At 43.4% G+C, this 25579-nt stretch overlaps 1 protein-coding gene across 3 annotated transcripts in view; it reads right to left on the reverse strand.

Annotated features, from left to right (window-relative positions):
* Window positions 1-25579, reverse strand: part of HELQ (helicase, POLQ like) — a 64546-nt gene that overhangs the window by 28603 nt on the left and 10364 nt on the right. For all 3 annotated transcript variants that reach the window (XM_088445024.1, XM_088445023.1, XM_088445021.1), the window contains exons 6-12: window positions 24477-24549; window positions 21746-21843; window positions 19940-20038; window positions 15650-15795; window positions 14181-14420; window positions 7917-8058; window positions 3960-4064 (exon numbers count right to left, since the gene is read on the reverse strand). In XM_088445024.1, coding sequence (XP_088301150.1) covers window positions 3960-4064; window positions 7917-8058; window positions 14181-14420; window positions 15650-15795; window positions 19940-20038; window positions 21746-21843; window positions 24477-24549 — 903 coding nt within the window. The remainder of the gene's footprint in view (window positions 1-3959; window positions 4065-7916; window positions 8059-14180; window positions 14421-15649; window positions 15796-19939; window positions 20039-21745; window positions 21844-24476; window positions 24550-25579) is intronic.

A 25579-nucleotide genomic window follows, 5' to 3' on the forward strand; every position in this document is an offset into this window, starting at 1 on the left:
TGGTATACAGGGTGTGGATGGGTAAGGAGTGTAAATTGTTGGGAGGTTTTTGTGCTGTTTTGGTTTTGTATCCTTCAGAATTGGCAAAGTTTGTACTATTTGAGGGCTGGACGATTGGCCTCTCTAATATATAAGCATTATAATACTTTAAGATGGCATCACTAAATGTTAACTTCTTATTTTGGAATGTTAGAGGGTTAAATGACAAAATCAAGCGCTTGCTGGTCATTAGACAGATTAAACAATATGCAGCGGATGTTATTTGTCTACTGGAGACACACCTAGTTGGAGGATGTCTGATGTCATTAAAGAAACCCTGGGTGGGCTGGGCGTATCATTCAACGCACAAATCAATGTCCAGGGGGGTCTCGATACTAGTACGTAAATCAGTTCCCTTTGTCTTAGATCAGATACAAACCGATGTGGGGGGTAGATATATTTTTCTAAAATGCAGAATACACTCTTTGTCATTATTGCTCCTGGCAATATATGCCACTCCCCCGTATTCACACGAAATTCTTAAAAAGGCGGTTGAGTTTATAGCTTTGTTCCCAGGATTACCAATAGTATGTGCCGGTGATTTCAACAACGTAATGAACTTGTCATTAGATAGACATGCTGACACAGGTCAAGCTGGTAGTGACCGGGGTACTGGGTTTGCAAACATGGTGAGTAAGATGGGCTTACTAGATGCATGGAGACTCAGGCACCCGCACGAAAGGCAATACTCATTTCTTCTCTACTCACAAATCATTCTCCAGAATTGACTTGGCCCTGGTAACACCAAACGTTATGCTCCGTATACAGAAGAACCACTATCAAACTAGGGGCATCTCAGACCACTCCCCTATTTCACTGACCATTGATTTAGAGAGCCATAGAGGACAATCTTTCTGGAAACTAAATCAGTTTTGGCTAACACAAATGGGTGCTGGTCTTGAACTGGAAGCTGCATGGTCAGAATTTTTTGATTTAAATAGTGAACCGTTTTTTCGACCCAGTTTGTGGAATACTTTTAGGGCGTTCCTTAGAGGTACGTTGATACAGAGAGTAGCCAGCCTTAAATCGTTTTATAAAAAACAGGAGCTTGAATTGGAGACAATGGGCCAAATGTAATAGGGTGAGAGTTTAGAAAAGTGAGAGTTTCTGACACTTTTTAAACTTTGCAAATGTAATAGAGTCCAAAAACAAAGTAACAGAGCGAACTTGCATGTTTTTTTTAGACTTAAAACACTCTCACGATTTAAAATCTCATTCAGATGTTTTCCCATTTTGAAGATAAAGCTCAACCAATGTGAGAGTTTACTGCTAAACTCTCACATTTTCTAAACGCTCACCCTATTACATTTGGCCCAATGTGTAAAACGCTGGAGCTGACATACCTTTCTGATAAATCTGAAACGAACAGACAGGATTGGGTAGATGCGCAAAAGGCATGGACAAAATGCTTGGAGGATAAGGCAAACTTTAAACTGCTTTTCTCTTCTCACCACCAATATGCCTCAGGGGATAGACCCGGATCATATTTGGCCAATTTACCTAGAAGCGAGAGATCATCTATAAATGTAGCCCAAATTATTGACCATGATGGAGTGGTATATAATAAGGTACCTGATTTTGCAAATACTATTGTCAATTGTATAGTTCTCGTTTGAATGATATTCGTAAATACTTGGCAGATGTCTCTCTCAATTAGTCCAGAAGGCCGTGATCTTTTAGATTCCCCCATAACTATAGAGGAGATTGAGTTGGCCATCAACTCCTTCCCCACCGGAAAGCTCCAGGGGTGGATGGGATCCCTCTCGAGTTGTATAAGAAACACAAAGCCTTTTATTTACCTTGCCTGCTCAAACATTTTAATCAAATATATGAATAAAACAAGCTCCCAGACTCCATGTCAGAAGCTCTTATAATTGTTCTGCCCAAGTCTGGTAAGGACGCCTCACGTACCGATTCGTACAGGCCCATATCATTACTACCCACTGATGTAAAGATAATAGCAAAAATTCTAACTACCAGAATTAACCAAGTTATACTACAACTGGTTCACCCAGATCAAACGGGCTTTATGCTTGGCAAATCAACTGCCATTAAGCTCAGACGCCTGTTTACCCATTGCCAAATGCCCCAAGATGATGACTCAACTTCTGTCATAATGTCTCTTGATGCCGCTAAGGCATTTGACTCAGTGGAGTGGGAATACTTATGGGAAACGCTGGAGAGATTTGGAATTGGTCCGGGATATATAAGATGGGTTAAATTGTTGTACTCAGCTCCAGTGGCAAGAGTCGCGGTAAATGGATTTGTCTCCTACCAGTTTCCACTATTCCGGGGTACTAGACAAGGCTGTCCCCTGTCTCCTATTTTGTTCGCCCTTGCCATTGAACCCTTGGTGTGCAAGATCAGAGTCTGCCCTCATACATTAGGACTTACCGTGGGAACTAAAACAGATAAAATTGCGTTATACGCAGATGATATTTTATTGTTCATTTCAAAATATACAGTTTCCATGCCGCATGTTTTAAGAACTATAGATACATTCGGTAGATACTCTGGTTTGCGTGTAAACTGGGACAAGTCCTACGTACTTCCATTTGTAGATCCTGGTCCAGCCGATCCACTGTTGCATTTTTCGTTATAATGGGTAGATTCTTTTAAATACCTTGGGATCTAGATTTCAAAAGATCCCTCGTGGAATCTGGCCCTTAATATCAACCACAACTTAAGTTTATTAAAACTCGAATCTCTGTTTGGGGCAAACTACCACTCACTATGACAGGCCGGGTTAACATATTAAAAATGGTCCTGTAACCCAAATTACTGTATGTTCTACACCACTCCCCAATATATATTCCACAGCAAATATTTAAACAGATTGATGGCCTGCTTTCCTCTTTGGTCTAGTGGGAGAGTTCGAATCAAAACTGACACATTGACCAGACGTAGAGAGTCAGGTGGTCTGGAATTGCCCTCATTCAAATTATACTATTATGCCACGCAACTGGCACATTTATGGGAGTGGTTCCAAGTATTACAGGCAGATTCAATGATTAAATATATTATGGCGGGGAGTGGCACGGGTTTGTCTCCAGTTCAACTGCTCCTTAGTGATAGTTTGATAATTGTCAAAAATACTCTAAAATATGGTCTAGCTGGCTTCAATCGTCATATGCTCGCCGTGCCAATTAAAGGTCTGTCGGTGATTAGTGATTGCTTACTGAGTCCTAATGATAATTGGCAAATTTTTTATATAATAATTTTTCCTATGTATTACGTTTAACTGTGATTCCAATGGCATATGTACTTGAGATTTGATTGATTGGAAGTTTAAACTATAAAACATGAGACCATGTCCATGTCCTCTTTGAAAAAAGGATATATACATTTATTGTGGATTAACAAATGTCAATATACTGTTTTTACAACAATTCAGCAATGTTATTTCAATTTTGTTTGTAATTGTTTCTAAAAAAAATCAATAAAAAATTTATTGAATTAAAAAAGAAAAAAATGGCTTTAGACAGGCAATTTAACTACTGTAAACTTTATAAAAATTATATTTTATCGAGTTTCAGTAAAGGAGACACTAAATACAAAATGTTTGGTGATAATGATGCCACGTGCCTCATGTTACAGGTAGCAACCATTCGTATAATGCACAAAGTATGTTGACATTACGATAGTGGAAGTTAAACAACCTTAAGAAAATTAATAATGGTAACTTTACACTTGTTTAAAGATTAATTTTAACACAAATTAGCTTGGGAGTTACAAGGCTCTCACCAACATTATTACTAGGCCTATCCAGCACATTCTACAGCTAATTAATAACATTCTGAAATGTCAATGATAAGGGTAATCACTTCAATTATTCTAAAAAGGTTTGAAAAATTGCATCACTAAAGCACATTACAAGTACATGATAATATGATCAGAGATCTAGATAACACTACATATACCTTCAGCCCAACTAGTGATAGCAGCATACTTCGGAAACCTTTTCCGCAGTCATACATCAAGTTGCTGTAACAATTCTCTAGTGGTTTACTAACCAATTCCTGAACCTATAATATAAAAAAGAAAATAAAAATGTAAGCTATAAATGACCAATAGTAGAAAATGTGGAGCCACTTAACAACATAAACTTGTACAGCTTTGCTAGTGAAAAAAATGTGCAAAATATCCTGAATTACTATTGCTTTTGTGTTAAAATATATAAAGTTTTGAAGACGCAAATCATTTTCTATGCAATAAAAATTAGTGAGCAAGCTCTCTGATACAGATCACAGGGGAGATTCTATTAGTGGGAATAGGGAACGGCACACCTCCCATTTGCAATACATGGAAGGCAGGATTGATTAAGAAATAAAGAAAAATAAGGATTGATTAAGAAAGGACTGAACAGAAGTACACAACCCCTTATACACCAATATTATTTTGTTACGCAGTTACATAATTGCATATATTCATGTCCGATATAACAGATCTATAAAGTGCAGACATGTTAGACAGCATTCTACATTTAGAAATAAAATTAGGAAAATACTTTGGCCATAAAAGAGAATACATAGTTAAAATGAGAGGTTGCCATACTCAGCAGGACAGAAGGACTCGCGGAGGCCCCTATTGAATGCAAGTTTTAGAAATTCATCCCCTTCTAGAATAATTTGATTGGCGAGAGTTGTGACCGGCAGGGGCAGGAAGGTTCGACAAGGTGTAAGCACGGCGGATAGTGAAACAGAGCCATCGGGCCAAGGTTTGGTTAGTAGCTGGCCAGCCCCTCTTGTGAATACTATACAGAATGAACAGAGAATCCAACTTGTGAATATCTCTGGCCCTGTTCACGTAAAGCTGGAGAGCTCGCACAACGTCCAAGGAGGCTTCCAGCTGAGGAGAATCTGAAACCTGAAAAGAGGGAACCACAATTTCCTGGTTGATGTGGAAGAGCAAGTCCTGCTTGGGAAGATAATCCCAGTGAGTCCGCAGCACCACCATATCCGAATGGAAAACCAGGAATGGGGAGCGACACGATACAGCGCTCAAGTCCCTCCGGGCCTAAGCGATGACAAGAAGAAAAACAGTTTTGCACATAAGCCAACGCAACTCAACTGTCTGTAACAGCTCAAAGGGTGACACAAATGGTGGTTGAACACTGAGAGCTCCCTGAAAGAAGGTCCGCACATCAGGAAACAGCGCTATCTGCCGCTGGAAAAGAACTGACAAGGCGGAAACTTGGACCTTTAAGGAAGAGAGTCAGAAGCCCAAATCCAGGCCTGTCTGTAAAAAGGCAAGCACAAAGGCAAGGCGAAAATACCTGGTGTTAAGACCCATAGTGTCACACCAAGCAAAATTTGGACGCCAAACTCATTGATAGACTCTTGCTGAGGAAGGCTTCCTAGCATTCAGCATGGTTCGATTTACCCTTCTGGGAAACCCCTTCGCTCTTAAGACCGATGTCTCAAGAGCCACCTGTCAAAGCAAGATGCACCAGATCCGGATGGAAGCACAGACCCTGTGATAGAAGATCCGGCTGCAGAGGAAGACGCAGAGGTGCGTCTACAGAGAGACCCAGCAGATCTGTGTACAACACTCGCCGTGGCCAATCCGTTGCCACCAGAATCCTGTTGCCTCCCTCCAGCTTAAACTTCCGGAGAACTCGAAGAATCAACAAGACCGGAGGGAAAATGTAAATCAGAGGGAAGTTCCAAGGAACCACCAGGGCATCTACCAGAAGATTGTCGGGATCCCTGCTGCGTGAGCGGTATCTTGGTTACTGATGATTGTGAAGAGACGCCATCATGTCTATGTCCGGTAGGCCCTAACGGCGGACCAACATTTGGAAGATGTCCAAATGCAGCACCCACTCGTCTGCATGAACCTCCTGGAGGCTTAAGAAGTCCACTTCCCAATTCTGGACACCGGGTATGAAGACTGTGGACAGCGCCGGAAGATGACGCTCCGCCCAACAGAGAATGCGGCTGACTTCATTCATGGCCCCGTGACTACGAGTGTCGCCCTGGTGGTTTATGTAAGCGACTGCGGTTGCATTGTCTGACTAAACCTTTACCAGAAGTCCCTGCCTGGCAAAGAGCCCTGAATATGGCTCGAAGCTCCAGGACATTTTATCGGCAGCTGGCTTTCCTGAAACGTCCAATGACACCGGAAGGTCTGATGACACGTTACCGCCCCCCACCCCCCGAATGCTTGTGTCGGTGGTAAGATCAAGTCCGGGATCCAAAAGGCGCAGCCTTTGTCCAGGTGTGAGCGCTGGAGTCACCACAGTAGGGACAGACAAACCTCTCTGGGAAGAACTAGCGTCTGCGCCCTGAGGTTCGTAAGAGACTTGTTCCACCATCTCAGAATGACCAACTGAAGAGGCCGGGACTGGAACTGACAGTACTTCACCATGTTGAAGGTAAAGACCAGGGAGCCTAGGATCTGCATACAAGAGTGTATAGACACTCGACGGTGGTTTAGAAAGGTGCGGATTCTGGATTGCAGGCCCAAGATCTTGTCCGCTGGGAGGAAGACTCATTGAGTTTTGGAGTCCAACAATGCTCCCAAGTGAAGCATCTCCTGAGCCAGAGTTAAGGTGGATTTCTGCCAGTTGACAATCCACCCGTGTGACTGGAGAAGTTCCACAGTCAGATGGAAGTAATCCCTGAGAACAGTCGGAGACTGGGCCAGGAGGAGTAGGTCGTCCAAGTAAGGAAAGATTCAAACGCCCCTGTGGCGAAGATGTGCCGCCATGACCTTTGTGAACACACGAGGGCCATGGATAGACCAAAAGGCAACACCTGAAACTGATAACTGTTTCTTAAAGCAAACCTAAGGAAGCGTTGGTAACTGGCTCGGATAGGGATATGTAAATATGCATCCTGGATATCCATTAACTCCATAAAGCTCCATCACCAGAATGATTGAGCGGAATCTGGGTATCCAGAGGAACCTGTTCAAATGCTTCAAATTGAGAATGGGTCGAAAGGGCCGTTCGGTTTTTGTACCAGAAAAAGACTGACGTAAAAACCAGAGAGAGCAGTGATACATAACCATTTGCAATGCGTCCCAAATACGGCGCCGGAAAAATATATAACCGGAATAATATATACCTGAACACACCCACCTCAGGACATAGCTCAACCTCATTAATAACAACATCAGATTCCATTCCAGGCAATATAGAGTTACCCTATATGAGACATATTAATAAGATTACCCTTGCGAGTTGAACCCAGTACCATAAAAACCTTAAAACCTACCCCATATATCCGTACAGAACATGATATACCTAAAGCCAATAAAAAACAACCCATAAGAAACCAACCCCCAAAAATGGGTAAGGAGAAAAATTAGGGACCAGCCCACGGTCCCCATATAAGCCTTGTCAAGACTGAGCACTAAAGAAGTGTGGGGTTGAAGAAATGTAAACATTTTTTGTAAAAGTTCCACAGGTATTTTGTCAACTCATGGGGCTTTTTTTAACAGGGAAGGTAGAGACTGCAGCATGAATCTCCTCAGGTGTGATAATGGAGTATTGCATGGAAGCAATGCCCAGAAGTTTTACTTACATTATGTATTACTAGGTTATAAAAGCATTTATCCAGGAAATTAAGAAAGGTTTTCAAGTCCACATTGAATCAGAAAAATGTTTTTTTTTTTTTTTATTTCTTTTGTGTAGTATAGTATTATCAGAAATATGCCAGAATTCTATAGCCATAACTGTGGTGGTCCAATGCCTTTTAAAGTATTTTATACTTTACAATAGCTGGGACATCAGCGTTATATCATATTATTACATTTATTAGATTTAACATTTATTAGATTTAACAAATAAAAGATACACTAAATAAGAATTAAAAAGTCCAGCATTAAATATTTAATTTGCACTTTACTATCATTGCCTATATGCAAATTACCATTTGTTTGTCTTTTTCCTGTACAATAAGGATACTCTCCCCTGAAGTGTCGATACCAGCTCGCCCAGCCCTGCCAATCATCTGTTTATACTGGGCCCTCTTGAGAAAATCTCTTGCAACATATGGCGCACGTAAAATAACTCTGCAAAAGAGTGTAGAGTTCTAAAATGAATATATAAACAAACAAACAATCTAGATTATCTATTTGCATATAATCTGTATATAGATGTATAGGCACACTTTCTCACTTATTCAAAGTGGCAGCGCTCTCCTTTTGGGTCCATTCAACCCGATTATATAGTGCTGTTCACCTACATGGAAAATATATGATAAGCCTTGCTATCCATGAACACCAGCAACAGGAAGTATGCTTACTGTTAAAGGTTTGTTTCATTTCCGGGGTTCTAATTTTGAGCAGTAGTATACCATCAGTTTATTTTTAAGACTTTGCCATTGTGTGGATGGGGAAGATGTATAGAGCAAAATAATCTAGAAGCTTTTAAATCCCTGCATTTATACAGTAGATTAGTCAATGATTCAGCAGAGCTGGGTCTATCGGTCATAACTACTAAAAAATAGGATTTTTGGTCAACTTACCATTGAATCCTTTTCTCTTAAGCAGGCTCGGGAACACTGGACCATGGGATTGTAGGTTGGGGCTGGAGCTGGCATCTAATGAAATGAAACATTAAATTCTAAGATCCTTCTCCCTGCAAACCCACAATTCCAGTACTTCTTTAAAAGAGTCTGGAGAGGAGTAGCAAGAACCCCGTGAAACTGTTTAGAACAACCAAACAAACCAGTAGGGAATAAAAGACGGTCAAGATCCAAAACCTCGCACAACTGAGCGTGAGGGAGGAATCGCAGTGGTCCCCAGCCTGCTTAAAAGAAAAGGATTCAACCGTAAGTTGACCAAAAATCCTATTTTCTCTTGCAGTAAGGCTGGGGAACACTGAACCATGGGACGTTCAAAAGCCACCCCCAGGGGAGGGAATACTCAGGCTGCCTGACCGGAGAACTGTACGCCCATAGTGGGTGCCGCCGGAGGCAAAAATCTGAGATGTAAAAATTAGTAAAAGTGCGGACAATGGACCAGATAGCTGCACGACAGACCCGTGCAGCTGAAGACCAGCGTTGCGCTGCCCACAAAATCGCCACCGTTCTAGCAGAAGGCACTAATACAGGGTCTGGTGGTGGTCACCCCTCACCAGAATAGGCCAGAGTAATGGCTGGGCGTATCCAAAGTAGCCGGCCAACCATGTTTCCGCACGACGTAAAGAACCCGCAGAGAACTATGCAACATACCAAAACCGATGTGTCCAAGGAAATCTGCAGTGCTTAGCCCAAATAGTAGAGCCAGATCACCCCAGTCCCGGGAAGTCGCCGAAGGAGGAAGAACCGGAAGGACAATATCCTGTGTAATTACAAGGCAACGTCACTAATGGAGTCTGGGTGAGAGCCGATAAGACTAGATTAAGATTCCACGGCTCCACCTACAGATGAGACGGTGGCTAAATATGCAGCACACCTTGGAAAAAAGGTTTGGACCCTTGGAAGAAGAGCCAAATGCTGCTGGAAAGAAAATGAAAGGGCCAAAGCCTGTTAAGTCCCAACCAAAGTCGTCAACCGGCCTCCAAACCCTCCAGAAGGAATGTGAGAGGCGCAAACACGTAACGGGTACACCACCAGAGTTAGAGTTTCCAAACCCGGAGGTAAGTGCGAGATGGACCTGGAGTCCGGGCTCGCAGCCTAGTACAGACCACAAGAAAGAAAAACCTGCAGCTTTCTCATTCTCAGAAGTCCCTTCGCGAAAACCAACCAGGGAAAGTGTCCTTGTAGAAACGAGCAAAGTTGCAGCAGGTCTGGACGAACTGGAAGATGCAACCCCAGACCTACCGACTTTGGGAGAACGTCTGCGTACCAGGACTAGCATAGCCAGCCTGGAGCCACTAGTATTACCTCTCACGGGAAGCCTCAATGCCCCTGGAGACCTGAGGGAACAGTGTGGACGGCGGACACCGATGATCTGGATGAATAAAAAAATCCCCAGAACAGTCAAGGCAGCTGCTTGCGGAAGCCAGCGGATACCCAGATCACATACTAAACTGTGGAGACTCGCAAACATGCCGAGAGGCCAGGAGATCCCCAAGCGGAAGGCCTCACACCCGACTGGTAAGAATACCCTTGGAGGGAGAGCCCACCCTCCTGGGAGAAACCTGAGGATGTCCACTGTCAAATTTCTCCTTACTGGTATGACCACCGCTGAGAAGGAACAAAGGTCTTCACCCCGGAAAGACCTCGGCATTATCGCCACTCTCTTGTGCCTGCCAGAAGACGTACAGATGGCATCACCGGGTCGTTTGTCCGAACGACTGTGACTAGCCAGCCAGTGAGGATGGACAGGGCCCCCAATAGAGCCAGAATGATGGCATGTAGCTCGAGTCCATCGAACCAACATGGACGGTGACCCAAGGCCCCGAAGCCGAAAAGCAAATTCACACCACCTTCGCCCAGGAGACTCAAGCCCGTGGTCACAATGAGCCAGTCTGGAAGGACCAAGAATGGAACCTGGAGGAGATTAACGGAAACCCTCCAATAATGGAGAGTGATGGGTGCTGACGGGCAGAATGGGAACCGAGACAAGAGGCATGTCAAGCAACTTGGAGAAGTATCCACTGGGACTCCCGAAAGGAGAACCTGGACCACTGTGTGGTACCCCAAGTGAAGAACAACATGCCCAACAACCGAATGTTCCACAAGATCGACAGACGAGGCACCGACCGAGCCTTTGACCAAGGTCGGTAGGGTCCGTTCCCTGTCTGCTGCAAGAAAAACACAGCTGGAGAGAGGCGTCAGAGGCCACCCCCAGAACTGAAGACACAGACAAGGAGACCACGGAGACGGTGCCAAGTCGGGATACAGCACTGATCCGAACGTACATGAAACAAGTGACCTAGGAAGGTCCGTAACTGTGAAGCCAAGGTATCCTTCACAAACAGAACCTCTGAAGAGGGCCGAATTGTGATACGTTCTGTGCGCAGCAGCTCCGACCGTATTGTATTGCAAATATATGGGACTGGGTCTCCACCGAACAGTAGGGCCCGAAATAAACAGGGGGACAGAGTCAAATACCCACTGACGGAACCAGAACACATGCGTTCCAGACGTCTAGCGTGGCTTTGTTGGCCGCCACAGTGGATACCTGATCAGAGGGGATTCTTGCAAAGTGAACTACCCACCCCCTGGTGCCCAAGGCACGAGGAGACCAGAAAGTCGTTTGGCATTCGAAATAGGAAGGAGAAAGAAGCCCCGTTTCTGTATCTGCGGCAAAACCATGCTGGCTGAGGAGTGGAATGATAGCACGGCCCAATGTCACCGCGTTCACCGCTTCTCAAGGACTTACCACCTCGAGGAAAACTGGGACCCCGCCATTAGGACAGCCACTGACAGAAAAGAGCTTCTCAGCCCCGTGGGGATTATACAGTTGTGGCCCAATGAGAACGTCCTTACCAAACAGAAGATAGTGTAAGGAACACTCTTATAATGAATGCATATTCGAAGCACAGAGCCAAATGGCCCTTAAGCCAAACCGGCCTTAGCTGACCCATCATTGATCTTAGCTGACCTGGAAGCTACCTGTGCCCAGTCTTGCCTGGCCTCCCACACAGAGCCTGCCGCTAATGACCCGCCAGTCCAGCATGGAATCCCAGGGCAAAACACTGTGAAGCCCCTAGAATCATTTAATCAGCAAAAGTGACCATAGCACATGCCACCCATGTCACGGCTCGCCAGGTCTGGATAACGACCATAGAACAAAATAGACCGGAGACAACCCTGAAAGGTCTAGCCAACGAATCCCTACCAAATGCTGAGCCCTGCACAGGAACGGCGTGTGGCGATTTAAACGGCTACCACCGGAACTACCGTGGGAGGTGCTTTCACTTGGGCACACAATTTGCTGGAAGCTAATTTGCGAGAAACGGAGAGCTCTGACTCTGGCATCTCCTAACTCTCCCTGAGGAGACTGGACAAGTTCGCTAAAGGGAAAGTAGCGATTTTCCGTCACCCCTGCTTGTACAGACCCACAGTCACTGCTGGAGAATCCCTATGTAAACCTCCTAGAGAGTGGCAGCAGTGAATCAAAAAGGATAGGAGGTCCTCATCCTTTGGGACAGTGCTAACCTTGCAAGGTCCTGGGCATGCGAACCGTCTAATGTGGCCCTTGAAGGAGGAAGACAACTCCAAGACCACCCTCTACCTGCGCATCTCACAGCAGAGGATTCCTGAAAAAGCACGCCAGGAACCTGACGGTAATCAAAATGGCGCACGCTGCAAAGGACGGTGCCAGAGCGGGAGATACCTTGGCTGGGAATTTAACCCTATAGAGGGAAAGAAGCCTGCGTCAGAGCTGAGGGAATAACAAAGCTTGAACTTGGTCTCCCTGTGAAGAGTCACCAGCTTTGCTAGTGCGTACACCTACCTGCTGAGAGTGCCCCCCCCCCCCCCCCCCCCGTTGGATGCAGCATCCCAGATGCTTGCGGATCACCGGGTCCTATACACACACAAGTCCCCGAGTGCAATGCCCCTACCCTGTGCATGGGAGAAATTTCGCCCAGATTACAACAAAATCCCTGCATAAAAACTCCACACAGTTAGGGCTGTAGTGGGAACTGAACCCACGACCACAGTGTGGTGAGGAAACAGTGCTAATGATTACACAGTCTGTCGTCACCCCCGTGCCTAAATGTGTTTGGCGTAGTCAGTCGTAGTCCCCACTGACATGTCAGTAGAGCAGGAGGAAATCCATCATAGGATTAACAAAACCTGTGACTGTCACATGCAGAACATGAGCACTATCTAGTTAAGCCACATGATCTGCTTTAGGAGGCAGAACCAAAGTCCCGACCCTTGCAAATAATAACCCAGACCACACAGCAGAGGTAATAAATGCAATAGAATAGGAAATATACTTAGCCTTCCTAAGAGGCCAACTGCTGTAGAGGAGAGGAACTGTGAAGGAGGACTGCAACAGCCGATGATTCCAGCCTGCAGGATCCAAAGAATTCAGGAGCTCAGCAGCCAGCTCCCTGAACAGATCGTAGCAGCAGCCAGGACTATACCACTGCTGCTGTAATATGCAGGGGAGGCCAGCAGCTACAGGCTCCGCCCCTCTATTCCGTCACTGTACTCCCTCTCTCTCCCTCAAGTGCTACTCCCATTTCTGGGGAAAGCATTTGGTAGCTCCGGCTGAGCTGCCTGTAAGGCGCGCGCTTCCATAATGGGGCCGCCCTCATCAAAACCTGGCAAGATGGCGCCGCCTTCTGGGACAGCACTGCCACCCAGCACTCTCTAAGAGGGTGCAAGCGCACACTGTCCCCGGGTCCAGGTGGTCTCTCAGAGAGACCGGACTGCTCTGTGGGGGGCCACAGCTCCCGCAGCAGCCCGCACTCACGCTATGCACTGCTACTTGCAGCGCACAGCTCCTAACTAGAAATAAAAGAAAATATTTACAAAAGAAGAGTAAAAATGACTGCACTACAGAAGGGCTGCTCAGCTGCCCATAAAATTGGTGCCCAACTCCTCGGGCACTTAACGAAGACTGGAATTGTGGGATTACAGGGGGGAGGATGTTAGGATTTAAAGCTACATTTCATTAAGAGCTAGCTCCAGCCCCAATCTACAATCCCATGGTCCAGTGTTCCCCAGCCTTACTGCAAGAAAAAGAAGAGACACCAAGGCCGTAACTATGGGTGTGAGAGCGGTGACGCTACCCAGAGCGCAGGGACATGAATGCAGCACCGTTGTTGTCCCATGGCATCTGTATTTGGCTTGCAATGTGTCTAAAATGGCACCCTGCAGCAAGCAGCGCTGCTGCAGAGCTGCCCAGTACCCTGCAGCTGGTACATCCACCCAGATCATCCTAAGTCGCTTTTGGCAGTGCTCTATCTCTTGGTGCAAACATCCCTGCCCACTTAGCTTGATGTCATATGTTCGAGGGAGGGGCTGGCACAGGGCGTAACATCACACCGACATTAGTTCAGACTGACAGGCAGAGGATTCAAACTGTTAATGGGTGCAGCTGATTTTAGAGAGCAAATGATAACTGTCAGGAATTGTAAAATATAGAACAAATTAAAAATGTTATATTATTGCTACATTTATGATAGGTCTGACGTTTCTTTAAAAAGATCTTTCCGTTTTATCTCAGCAAAGGCAAGCTTGTGTGCTTTTTGGTAATATGTAACACTGTACTGTATAACTCACCTTCTGGCAGGCAGATTGACCCCGGCTGCTAAAGTAGAGGTGCAAGTAAGGAGACAGAGGACTCCAGCAGAATAGGCTTCTTCTACCAGTTTCCTTTCATCACTGGTCAGTCCACTGTGATGGTAAGCAATGCCAAAGGGAACCGTGCGCTTCAAAACGGAGCATAATGTTCCATTTCCTGTGTTCTTCAGGTCTTCAATTAAAATCTTCTTTTCTGCTTCTCTGTGACTCAAGTATGTTCTTAAACACATAAAAGTAATGTAAAAAAGTATACATTTTAATAGCATGAAATAGTGCACTAACATTTTTTTTATTATTTTCTTTTTTATTGAAGCAAAAAACACCGTACATCAAAATAATAATAAAATAAATAAAAAAGGTCCAGTACAAGTTTGAGAAAACAATATACATTGTGTCTTAACATATACAAATATTCCAGGACATTTTCATATGTCTGCATCTTGTCCAACATTTAATCCAATACAAATTAAAATTTAGACACCCGATAATAGACAATGAATAAATCATAACTTACTGAGTAAATGAAAAGAAAAGGAAGAATGTCTGGCACTCACCCACCAGGCAACGAGATAGGAGGATCACCCAGGAGGATTCTAGTTTCATACCACTGGGTCAGACGCATACTATTAGGGGTATTCAATATGGAGCGAAAACGCAGTTTCTGCAAGGTTTTCGCTCGGATGATGTAATTTTTGCCGGTTTTACTTTTACACCGTATTCAATTTGAAAACTTTTCGCCAGTGTGAAAAGTATATTGCATTTGACCCTGCGAAAAAGTATCACCAAGGAATGGGGTGGCGAAAAAAAGTGCAGAATTGGGGCTTTGGGGTGCAACATTTCAGAAACCACCCTGCAACCTTCAGACAGTCCCCCAAAGATAAACTGTGTCAAAATTTTTTTGAAAAATACCTCAGAGGACCCCAAAAACAGCACTTTCATTTTGGGGGCGAAAAAAAAAATTGGGGGGTACAAAGTAAAAAACTAGCAAACTACAGTCTAGTTTTCGTTTCATATTGAATACCCCTCTATGTCTACTAACATTTTTAAAGGTTTTCATCACAAGTAAAATATTTAAAGTTTTATTTAAGCAAAAAAAACAACAATATTTTGTTAAAACCCATGTATAAGCAGATGTTTATCTTTAAAGTTGCACTGCAACCTAGGAAAATATCCCTGCTCCCTGCACAACTGCTCTTCCTGGGGCAGGATGTATAGAGCAGGCAAATTCATTTGCTAACCAACATTAAAAAGTAGCTAGAAGTGCATATACTGTAAGCAAAAAAAAATCAATCACAGCTCACAATAAAGCGAGATGATATTTTCCTTGGCTTTTGAACTGCTTTAATATACTGTATAATGTGTGCAGCATCAAATGTGAATTTCTAATTTTTTTCATAAATATTATAGAGTCAATTATTTTAAAATCATTAAATATAACAATCCCGTACTTGTTGAGATATTTACAAATCATTTCAGCAACATTTTCACAGTTCTTTTTTGTAGGGCAGAAGACCAGACAGGAGTGATTTGGTATGACCTCGGTCACCAAGGCAATGATGTGGTCTGGATCTATTCTAAGCATGTTACTTGAATACTAAAATGAAAATGAATAAACACAGCAAGATCAGTGAAAACCATAAAACGCTTAAAATCTAATACAACAGTTTAAGTAATCTACATTTAAAGATTTTTTTTAATAGAATATAGAACATCTGCATTTTTGGCAATCACAGGGCCTGGTTTAGAAAGAAAAGCAGAAAAATAAAGGCTGAGGGATCCGGTCTAAAGATCTACAGTAAAAAGGTAGACAATGTCTAGATCAGTGTTGGCTAACCTTGACACTCCAGCTGTTGTGGAACTATATATCCCAGCATGGCCTGCCACAGTTTTAGCATGCCCTAATAGCAAAACTGTAGCAGTGCATGCTGGGTTATGTAGTTCCATAACAGCTGGAGTGTCAAGGTTAGCCAACACTGGTCTAGATAGACACCAGATGTCAGACAGTCAATAGGTCGACAGGGACAAAAGGTCGGCACACAAAAGGTCGACAGGTACAAATGGTCGACATGGTCAAAAGGTCAGCAAGAAAATGGTTGACACTAAAATGGTCGACACGTGGGTTTTTTTGGTTTTAGAGTTAGGTTTAGGGTTAGGTACTTAGCCCAACAGTTAGGGTTGGGCACCAGGAGGGAAGGTTAGGCACTTACCGGAGGGTTAGGGTTAGGCACTAGAAGGGATGGTTAGGGTCAGGCACCTACCCAGACGGTTAGGGTTAGGGATCCGGCCTAAAGATCTATAGTAAAAAGGAAGACAATGTCTAGATAGACACCAGATGTTAGACAGTCATTAGGTCGACAGGGACAAAAAGTCGACATGTAAGAAGGTCGATGGGTGCAAATGGTCAAGAGGGTCAAAAGGTCGACATGAAAATGATCGAGAAAATAAATGGTCAACATGATTTTTTTTGTTTTCTTTTCGGGTTAGAGTTAGGGTTAGGCACTAGAAGGGTTGGTTAGGATCAGGCACCCACCCCAACAGTTAGGGTTAGGCACCAGGAGTGACAGTTAGGCACCAAGGGAAGGGTTAGGGTGAAGATTAGGGTAAAAAAAAAAAAAAAGTGTCGACCATTTGTACCTGTCGACCATTTACTGTCCAACATTAATCATACACCTAACTATAATCCTACAAAACCCTGACTGTGTGCGAGTGTACCTTCAAGAATTGATGCTGTGTATATATATATATATATAAAAATTACAGGGGCTCTGCACTCCCCATAATAACTAACAATAATAATAATAAACATAATAAACAGTGGGGTTTTGGTTCATGAATTGATCAATGCATACCATGTTGCATTGAGTAGGGACTTGCAGGAAAGTGGGGTCCCGTGACGATGGGCTGCAAGCTTAAATGCATTGATCAATTCATGAACTAAAACCCCACTGTTTATTATTATTATTATTGTTAGTTATTATGGTGAGTGCAGAGCCCCTGTGATTTCTATTTAAACAATGTGGTCACATACCATGTTGCACCCCAAAACTAGGAATGGTGAGTGCCGTGGATTAGTGCTTTTTGTTTATTATGATTAATTTTTATAATTAATCATTTTTGTGATCACATTTTCTCATCCACCCATTTTAACTAGTTATCTAACTTGTGTCAGCTGTTTTCCTAGGTGCTTTGCAACAGGTGTGCTTGGTAACTGTCTCACATTTAAAAGCAAAGTTGCTGTGAGCTTTAAACCTTGATAGCATACCCTTAGTTTAACACTAATGTGATGGCTATGTCCATGATATAATTCTGAGCAATAGAGTAGGGACTTGCAGTAAAGTGGGGTCCCGTGATGATGGGCTGCAAGCTTAAATGCATTGATCAATTCATGAACCAAAACGCCACTGTTTATTATGTTTATTATTATTATTGTTAGTTATTATGGTGAGTGCAGAGCCCCTGTGATTTCTATTTAAACAATGTGGTCACATACCATGTTGCACCCCAAAACTAGGAATGGTGAGTGCCATGGATTAGTGCTTTATATATATATATATAATATATATATATAATATATATATATCAAATAGTCTACAGGCTTGAAGTGAGCCCTTCAGAACCAAGCCGTCCAGACAGTTGATTTGGGTGTAGACATGGACCTTGACTCAGAAGGTCTTGCTGAAAAGGAAAGTGCCAAGGAATCTCGCCCCCCAAATTCTGTAAAGTAAGGCATACCACGGTCAAGGTCAGTCTGAAACTATGACTATGACTAGGAGATCACCCCATTGAGAATACGGTGAGGTACCCTGGCCACAATGGATAGAGGCAATAAGAGAGTTACATCAACTGGAAGGACCGCGGTGCCATAATTGCGGCCATGTATAAGGAAAGTCTCATATTCGACCTGGTAAACATTTATTCTATGTAGGGCATCCCTCTCGATCATCAAGGCATGAATCATTTGAAAACTGCCTGGCATGGATCCCATACCTCTGAGATGAATGGTGTGGCAAATGCGGAAGTCCACCTCCCAGATGTACATCGGGAAAGTAAATTGCCAAGATGACAGAAACCCAAGGTTCCACCCAAACATGGGTGTGAGACATGTCCATCACTTTCTGACGTCTCCTTGTTCTGACCTGCTTGTCTATGTAAGTCACAGTAGTGGCATAGCCCGACTGATTGAGAGGGAAGATTCAGTGTCGAACCATTGTCTGAGACCTATAGAATCAGTGCCTCATGCTGCCAGACAGGCAACTGTTGAGACCAGTACCCAATTTCAAACCGATAAAAACCCACTGGATCGGTTCGGATTACGGAGTCACCACAAAGGGGACTGGCACATATTCTAAATACTGGGATCCACTCTGACTGCCTGAACCCTGTAAACAGGAGCTGAAGCTGGTGACAAAAAGGCAAATCAAACAAGCAAAATAAAGCTAACTAAAGAGCTGGAAAATAGTGCCTCACTCCACAGGAAAAAAAATCAAAAACTGAGGTAGGAGGGGTTATATAGGGGCAGGAGGGCAGAGCTAGCTTTAACCTTTCTAGTGCCTACTCCTGAGCCAGCCCACCTAACCCAGCGTAAATTCTTGAGTGTCCCCCAGATTGGATGTATGAGGAAATATAATACCTGTGAGCCAGCTGTCTATGCCTTAAGGCAACCGTTGGCCCTCCAGCTGCTGTTGAACTACACATCCCAGCATGCCCTGCCACCGTTTTGATATAACAGCATGCTAAACCTGTGGCAGGGCATCCTGGGATCTGCAGTTCCACAGCAGCTGGAGGGCCAAAGGTTGAAGACCCATGCTTAAAGAAGCACAACTTACTTAAAGAAACAAATGAACTAAAAATATAAACAAAAACAAATTAATTAAATTAACTTGTACAAACAAAAAAAATTTGGTCTGGTCAGTATCCAAAAATAACTACAAGCCGACGAAGGCAGTGATGATTTGAAATTACATGAACTGTTGCCAGTTTGATAGACAGTCACCTGATTGCCAAATTTGTTAATATAACATTCAAATATATATTATAGGTAATAATTTTTGAAGAGACCCTGTAAAATTTAAATCATATGTTTACTACTACTTAATCTGTTAATGTACATTGAGTTAAACGTGTTGAAATAATACATTATAAAATGTTCTATTAAAGAAGTATAGGTACAATATTACCTCCCATTAGTATGGTGAGGACAAGATTTTTATGCAGTACCGATACAAAACCAAGAGCCCTGGGGATCCCACCACCAAAACGACTACTGTTCCTAAGCAGTGTACTTTAATGTCATTCCCATACAGTGAAAATGTACATAAGATGACAACCTCAGCACAAATGTAGAGTTCATTGGCTTTAATTTATTGGACCCACATGGTTCTGCTACTTTGAAGATACATATACAGTATACACACACACACACGGGGCAATATAACATTTACTTTTTAGCAAAAACATTTTCTCTGTTATATTCCTGTTTACTGCACTTAGCTGGGTAGCATGCACTATACCTGCCATATGGACCTTATATACGCCTAGGGGTAAAGTGAGAGATTTTAGAAGTGGAGATGTTGCCCACAGCAACCAATCAGTTTCTAGATATTATATTCTAGAAGGTGCTAGTTAAATGTTAAATAGAAGCAGTTGCTATGGGCAACATCTCTTCTAAAAACTCTCACTTTAGTAAATATATCCCCTAGTGTTTTATAATCTTTACACACACTGCAACAAAAATGTACCTTATAATTGAGAGGTCGGGATAATGTGAAGTTGTTTTCTGCTTTATTGTCAACTTCATATATACTGTCTCGAAGTTTTACAAACTCTTTCAGTTCCACCTGGAATATAACAAAATCTTGCATTTTATTGATTATTAAACATATATTGCAATTGATTCATATATTGTAGATGAAAGAGGCAGAGATGAAAACAATGAACACACAAACAGGAAATAATACATGATGAATGTCTAATTTGATAAGTGTGGGGAAAAGATGGCGGCAGCATACACAGGTCTATACAGGTCATCGTCTGGCTGCATTTACAAGCGTGATTAATAATGATACTGTCAGTTTTGAAATCGAAACCACAAAATACTGTAGTGGTTGTTTTAGGTACAAACATTTTTTGAAGGATAATTTTCCGGTGTGGTATACATTACTTTCTATATGTCATGCCATTGTTCTTTAAGTTATTATGATGCTTTAAATTAATATTTAGATATTGCCTAAAGAGCAAATATAAAAGAGTAATAATATGCTATTCATATCAATCATTTTCCCATTGCTTATAGGATTTCTCTCTGTTTGAATGTCTCACATAAGTAGCTCCTCTGCATTGTAAAGCTGCTCACACTTGTACTGACTGTGGCCTGCAGGGCCGGCGCTACCATTAGGCTAGTTTCACATTTGCTGGTTTTGGTTGGGACGGCAAAAAGCCAGCAGGTGTGAAACTAGACTTAGGCAGCTGCCTGGAGTGCTGGCCCCTGGAGGGCGCCGCTGAGTCCACCGAACAAAGAAAAAATGAAGTATGCTGGTGGTGGCTTTGGGTGTAATCAGCAGCAGCGGCTGCTATACAGACCAACCCTACACATAACCTCACTCACTGGTCTCTACTGCGGTCACCAGTGCTGTCTGGGCAGGGTCGCGTCTGAGGGAGAAAAGTGAAGGGAGGCAGTCCCCGATTCTCAGAGCCTACAGTAGATTTCTGTCCCAGCCGTTCCTGAGAGACAGAGCCTGGCACCGGCACATCCCCTGCATCCCATCTGCCACTGACAGATCCCCGATCCCCAGCCTCCATTAACCACTGCCATTCCACATCGTCATTTTTTGTGTAGTGCATCACTATTGCACCATTACCCCCCAGACTTTACTGATCAGCCCCAATCTGCTGCACATATCTGACCATTTCCTTACTGTCCTATCTGCCTGCCTGCTGCAGTGGTCCCCGGTGTCAGCAGCCCACCCTGTCCTCTATCGGGCCATCTTTGCTACTGGTACGCAACCAGACTCCCCCCACTCACTCGACGATTGTCCCACCCCCCATTACTCTCCAGCACCTCATCTTATCTCCATTGAAGACCCCGGACATCCCCACATCCAGGTGAGATTGTGTCCCTCTATCACAAATGCCACATGCATGGTGAGTGTGACAGCTCTAAGGACCTGGAAAGTGTGTATTGGGGTGGGGGGCTGTAGTAGGCTAAAGTCCTGCCTAGAAAGCCGGGGAACCTTGCACCAGCCCTGGTGGCCTGTTAATACGGACAGAAGCTAAATAAAGTGCTGTAATCCCCAGATAGCTTTTACCAGCATGTCCGGTAAAATACGATAGATTCTAATTGGATTATCACCACCAATGTGGTCATCTTTGTGTGGCCAGCAGAAATCAACTTTGCATGTGCACAGAAACAAGATGGGATAAAGGTGCTAAGTTAACAATATGATTATAATTATTATAAATTACACATTCCTAAAAAAAGGTTCTTTACAAAACAATGATTTAATAAATTCCAAGCAATACAGAGAAACCTCAACATAAACACCTACAGGTCTGAAGTTATCCGTGTAATAATCCGCTTTAAGGAATTGCTGCAGCTCAGCAACATTATTTAATGTTGCACTCATTCCGATGATATGTGTGGTTTCTGCAAATAAGAGAGGAGACAATAAAGCTGTTCTCGCAATAATCTTGCAGCTGTCTTATAGTTTGCATTCAACTACCTAATCAAGAAAAAAACAAACCTTTGATTCAGAGCCACACGCAATGGCAATTTTCACTGCGTTGAGGGATTTATTTTTTTTACTACTGTGCATGCGCAATAATCCCTAAAAATTCCTACGGCGCATGTTTACATAGTTTAAACTATGCACCCTTGCTCGATCAGGCTCTCCCCGACCTTGCAGAGCTTCAAACGTGCACTGAAAGCCCACTTGTTCATCAAAGCATACCCTTCCACCACATAACAGTGTCACCAGGTCGCTCTCCCTCCTGCCTCAGCCATCTCTAACTTGCCTACTTCCTGCACTCAGGTCCCCTTCTACACACTCATGCCTCATGTCATCTGTCTGTTTCCCCTCTCCCCTAGATTGTAAGCTCCTTGGAGCAGGATCCTCCTCCCTACTGTCTCACAGTCCTCTTCTCAAGCACGTCAATGACAGCCTTCACCTTCCCAGCTGTATTGTGTATGGAGGATTGTGTTGCTAATTGTTACTTGTGCTCCGTTTATAATTTTGCTACTATATTGTTAAGTAATGTTCTGTGTACCCTGTACTGTATGTACCGCGCTGCGGACCACTTGTGGTGCCCTATAAATAAAATGTAATAATAATAGTGTACTGACAAAGGCTGTAACGATTATAACGATGAAGAATGATTAAGGTGCACGGTATCAGAGATGGCTTGGATAGTTGCTAGGCATTCCTGGGAGGTGGCTAAATAAGAGATGGTCTGTCTTATAGGCATGTTATGGAGTGTCGCAGGCGTGTAGCTGAACTGGTTCAGACGGTCAATCATTCACTTTGGAGGCCATACTAAATCAATGCGGGTGTCTAAAGACACACCAGACAGTATTACAGTGTGTATAGATGCTGCACATATGTGCACCAGGGAAGGATTTTGTAGCTGCATTTGCATAAAGTAGCAGATGGGTGACAGCCAACAGACGCAGCCATGTCCGCGTCCACATCTGAATCAGGACCTTTATCTCAACAGCATCAATTTCTACACCTAGCTATATGCTTGCGGACAGGTCTGAAAAATGAACAATGCAGACAGTTTTCAGGTTGTGAACGATCGCCATTCAGTCCCAAACACTGAACTATAATCATTCAAACCAGTCACTGAGTCACCTACAGGTGCAGTGTTTGGCCATAGTTAGAGACAAATTTTAACATAAATTAATATTACTGGACTAAATACAGGTATAAGGGCAAATAGGATTCACCCTACAAGGGTTCAAATAGCGGACATGCACCTAAAAGTCCCTTACGTATAGTAGCTGTTACTAGAACCCGGGAGAGGGTGGGGCTTGATGACATCACTATGTAGGGCTGCAATGACTTAATTAAGCCCCACCCCTTCCATTTAAACATTGCAGCATACTTACATTACATTTTATTAATCTCCTCTCTGGGACAAGTCTAGGGAGGAGGTGCAGGTGGCAGCTGATTGGGGCGGAATCAGACTGGCCACATTTACCCTGCCCCCTCATGGTAAAATGCTGTGAATCACGTATTTGAAAAGGAGGCTTGGCAGAAAATACACAATTATCATAGAATCACGTCATATTGGCCCTGCGCCCTCCCCCACGGTCCACAATTCCCGGAACACACAATTTTCCGAAGAGTACCCCTGGTTCGCAGAAGAGTAGGCGGTACTCCCACATCCCAATCACTTCCTAGTAAAGTGGGCAGGATGGGGCAATAAATGCTGGTAATTGTGGTCCATCAGGAGGGGTGAGGCCAATATGAATCTATTCTATGATAATTGCATCATTTTGGCCCCAACCCCTCTTCTCAGATGACGTGACTAGTCCGGCCCCGCCCCTACAAGTGCCACCTGCATCTCCACTCAGAGCTTTACCTGGAGAGGAGTTTATAAAAGCAGGTAGGTATGTAACAATATCAACCTTCACTGGCTGATGGGGGGACTCAGCATGCACAATTTCTCCATCCTGGCAACTAGACTCAGTAGAACCCTTGTTTGAAGGAGAGGAGTTAAATTTTTCACATAATATGCCCCAGCTTCTGTATTTAACACCCAATGCTACCAAGGGTGTTACAAAATTCAGAAATAGGGAGTTCTATTACCCAGATCTCCCATATCCTGGTATTAATAAACATACAAGTCCCCTCATTTGATGCAGTAAACTAGGTTTCAAAATGGTATGCCTTGTTGGGTAACCATATTATTCCTGCACCTTTTATGCGTTTCAACTCGGAAAAATAAAAAAAAGCATATAATTTTCAAGTGTAGATGCAGAATCCGGCTTTTTGTCGTTTTGGAAAGGATGATTAATGCCGAAGCAAGAACCACAAAGTATTTGTTTGGTGGTAGTTAAAAAATAAATAAAATACAGTATACACATTTGCTATTAGTTCACTTTCTCACAAATTTTAATAAAAAAAAACAAACTAAGTTTTTGTCCACTTTGGGTAGATGGTCTTTTGTGTGAGGAGAAATTCATAATCTTCTGATAATATATTTCATGTTATGTAAAAAAAAATCTATTTATGTTAAAGTATGGAGTATATAAGCTTTACAAAGAACATGACTTACCACTTGTATAGAGAATTTTAGCCAGAGTAATTTCTAAAATGGCTCCTCGACTCCCCTCATTAAGCATGTGCAACTATTGTAGTGAAAAAAGGAAATTCTTACATTTAGAATGGCTAAGAAATATCAATCACTCTTATAGATGGTCCTAATAGTCTGTCAGCAGGAAGGGAAAATATAATAGAGATTATAACAGTTTTGTCAAAGTAATGATCTCTGGCTGACTGACTGGACATGACATTGGCAGAGTTTATACACAATTCTGTTCAGTGAACATCAACAAAAAAATCCAAGGGAATATTGTTTTCAGGGAAAGGCCCCCTTTCATGAAATGAAGCAGGGACTTAATCAAGGTAGTGGTTTTGGGCTTTGGCCCATCATTATTTATCAGCCCCATAGGGGCTGCGAGCAAAATTTTAGCGAATTTGTATTGAAAGCAGGCCGCAAGGAGTGCGAAATGCAGTTACGTTGCCAACCCTCAATAAATTTAGTAAATATAGCATTACAATGTATGTACAGCGAATAGTAAACGTCTCATAAAATGCATCATAACAATGAATTGTAGGTCTGTAAACTACTTATTTATTATGGGATACGTTTAATATGCCGGCGGACAGAATCCCGAGCGTCAATATACCGATGCCGGAATCCTGATACCCGGCATAATGCCGATGCCAATATCCTGAAGACACCAGGATACCAACGTCGGCATCCCGAAGGTAAGAATATGGGTAAGTATTACACTTAGCCCGGGGATGAGGTTTAGTGACCCCCAGGGGAAGATTACGGTTAGGCAACCCCCGGGGAGGGTTCGGCTGCTGGGAGGAGGGAGTTTACGATTAGGCACCAGCGGGGGGAGGTTAGGGTTAGGCATCACCTCGCAGAGGGTTAGGTTTAGGGTGCGGGAAGGGGGTTTAGGCACCACCGGGGGGAGGCTAGGGTTAGGCACCACCAGGGGAGATTAGGGTTAAGCACCACCAAGGGAGGGTTAGGGTACTTACCGCCCCTGTCTGGATTCTGGACCTTTGGGCTTCCAGCGTTGGGATTTGAACCGGTCGCAATTCAGCCCGTTGGCTATTCATACCCAACTCTTTATTATAACTACA

Source organism: Taudactylus pleione, unplaced genomic scaffold (assembly GCF_031769625.1).
Source record: "Taudactylus pleione unplaced genomic scaffold, aTauple2 ptg000376l, whole genome shotgun sequence".
In the NCBI taxonomy this organism is placed as follows: Eukaryota; Metazoa; Chordata; class Amphibia; order Anura; family Myobatrachidae; genus Taudactylus; species Taudactylus pleione.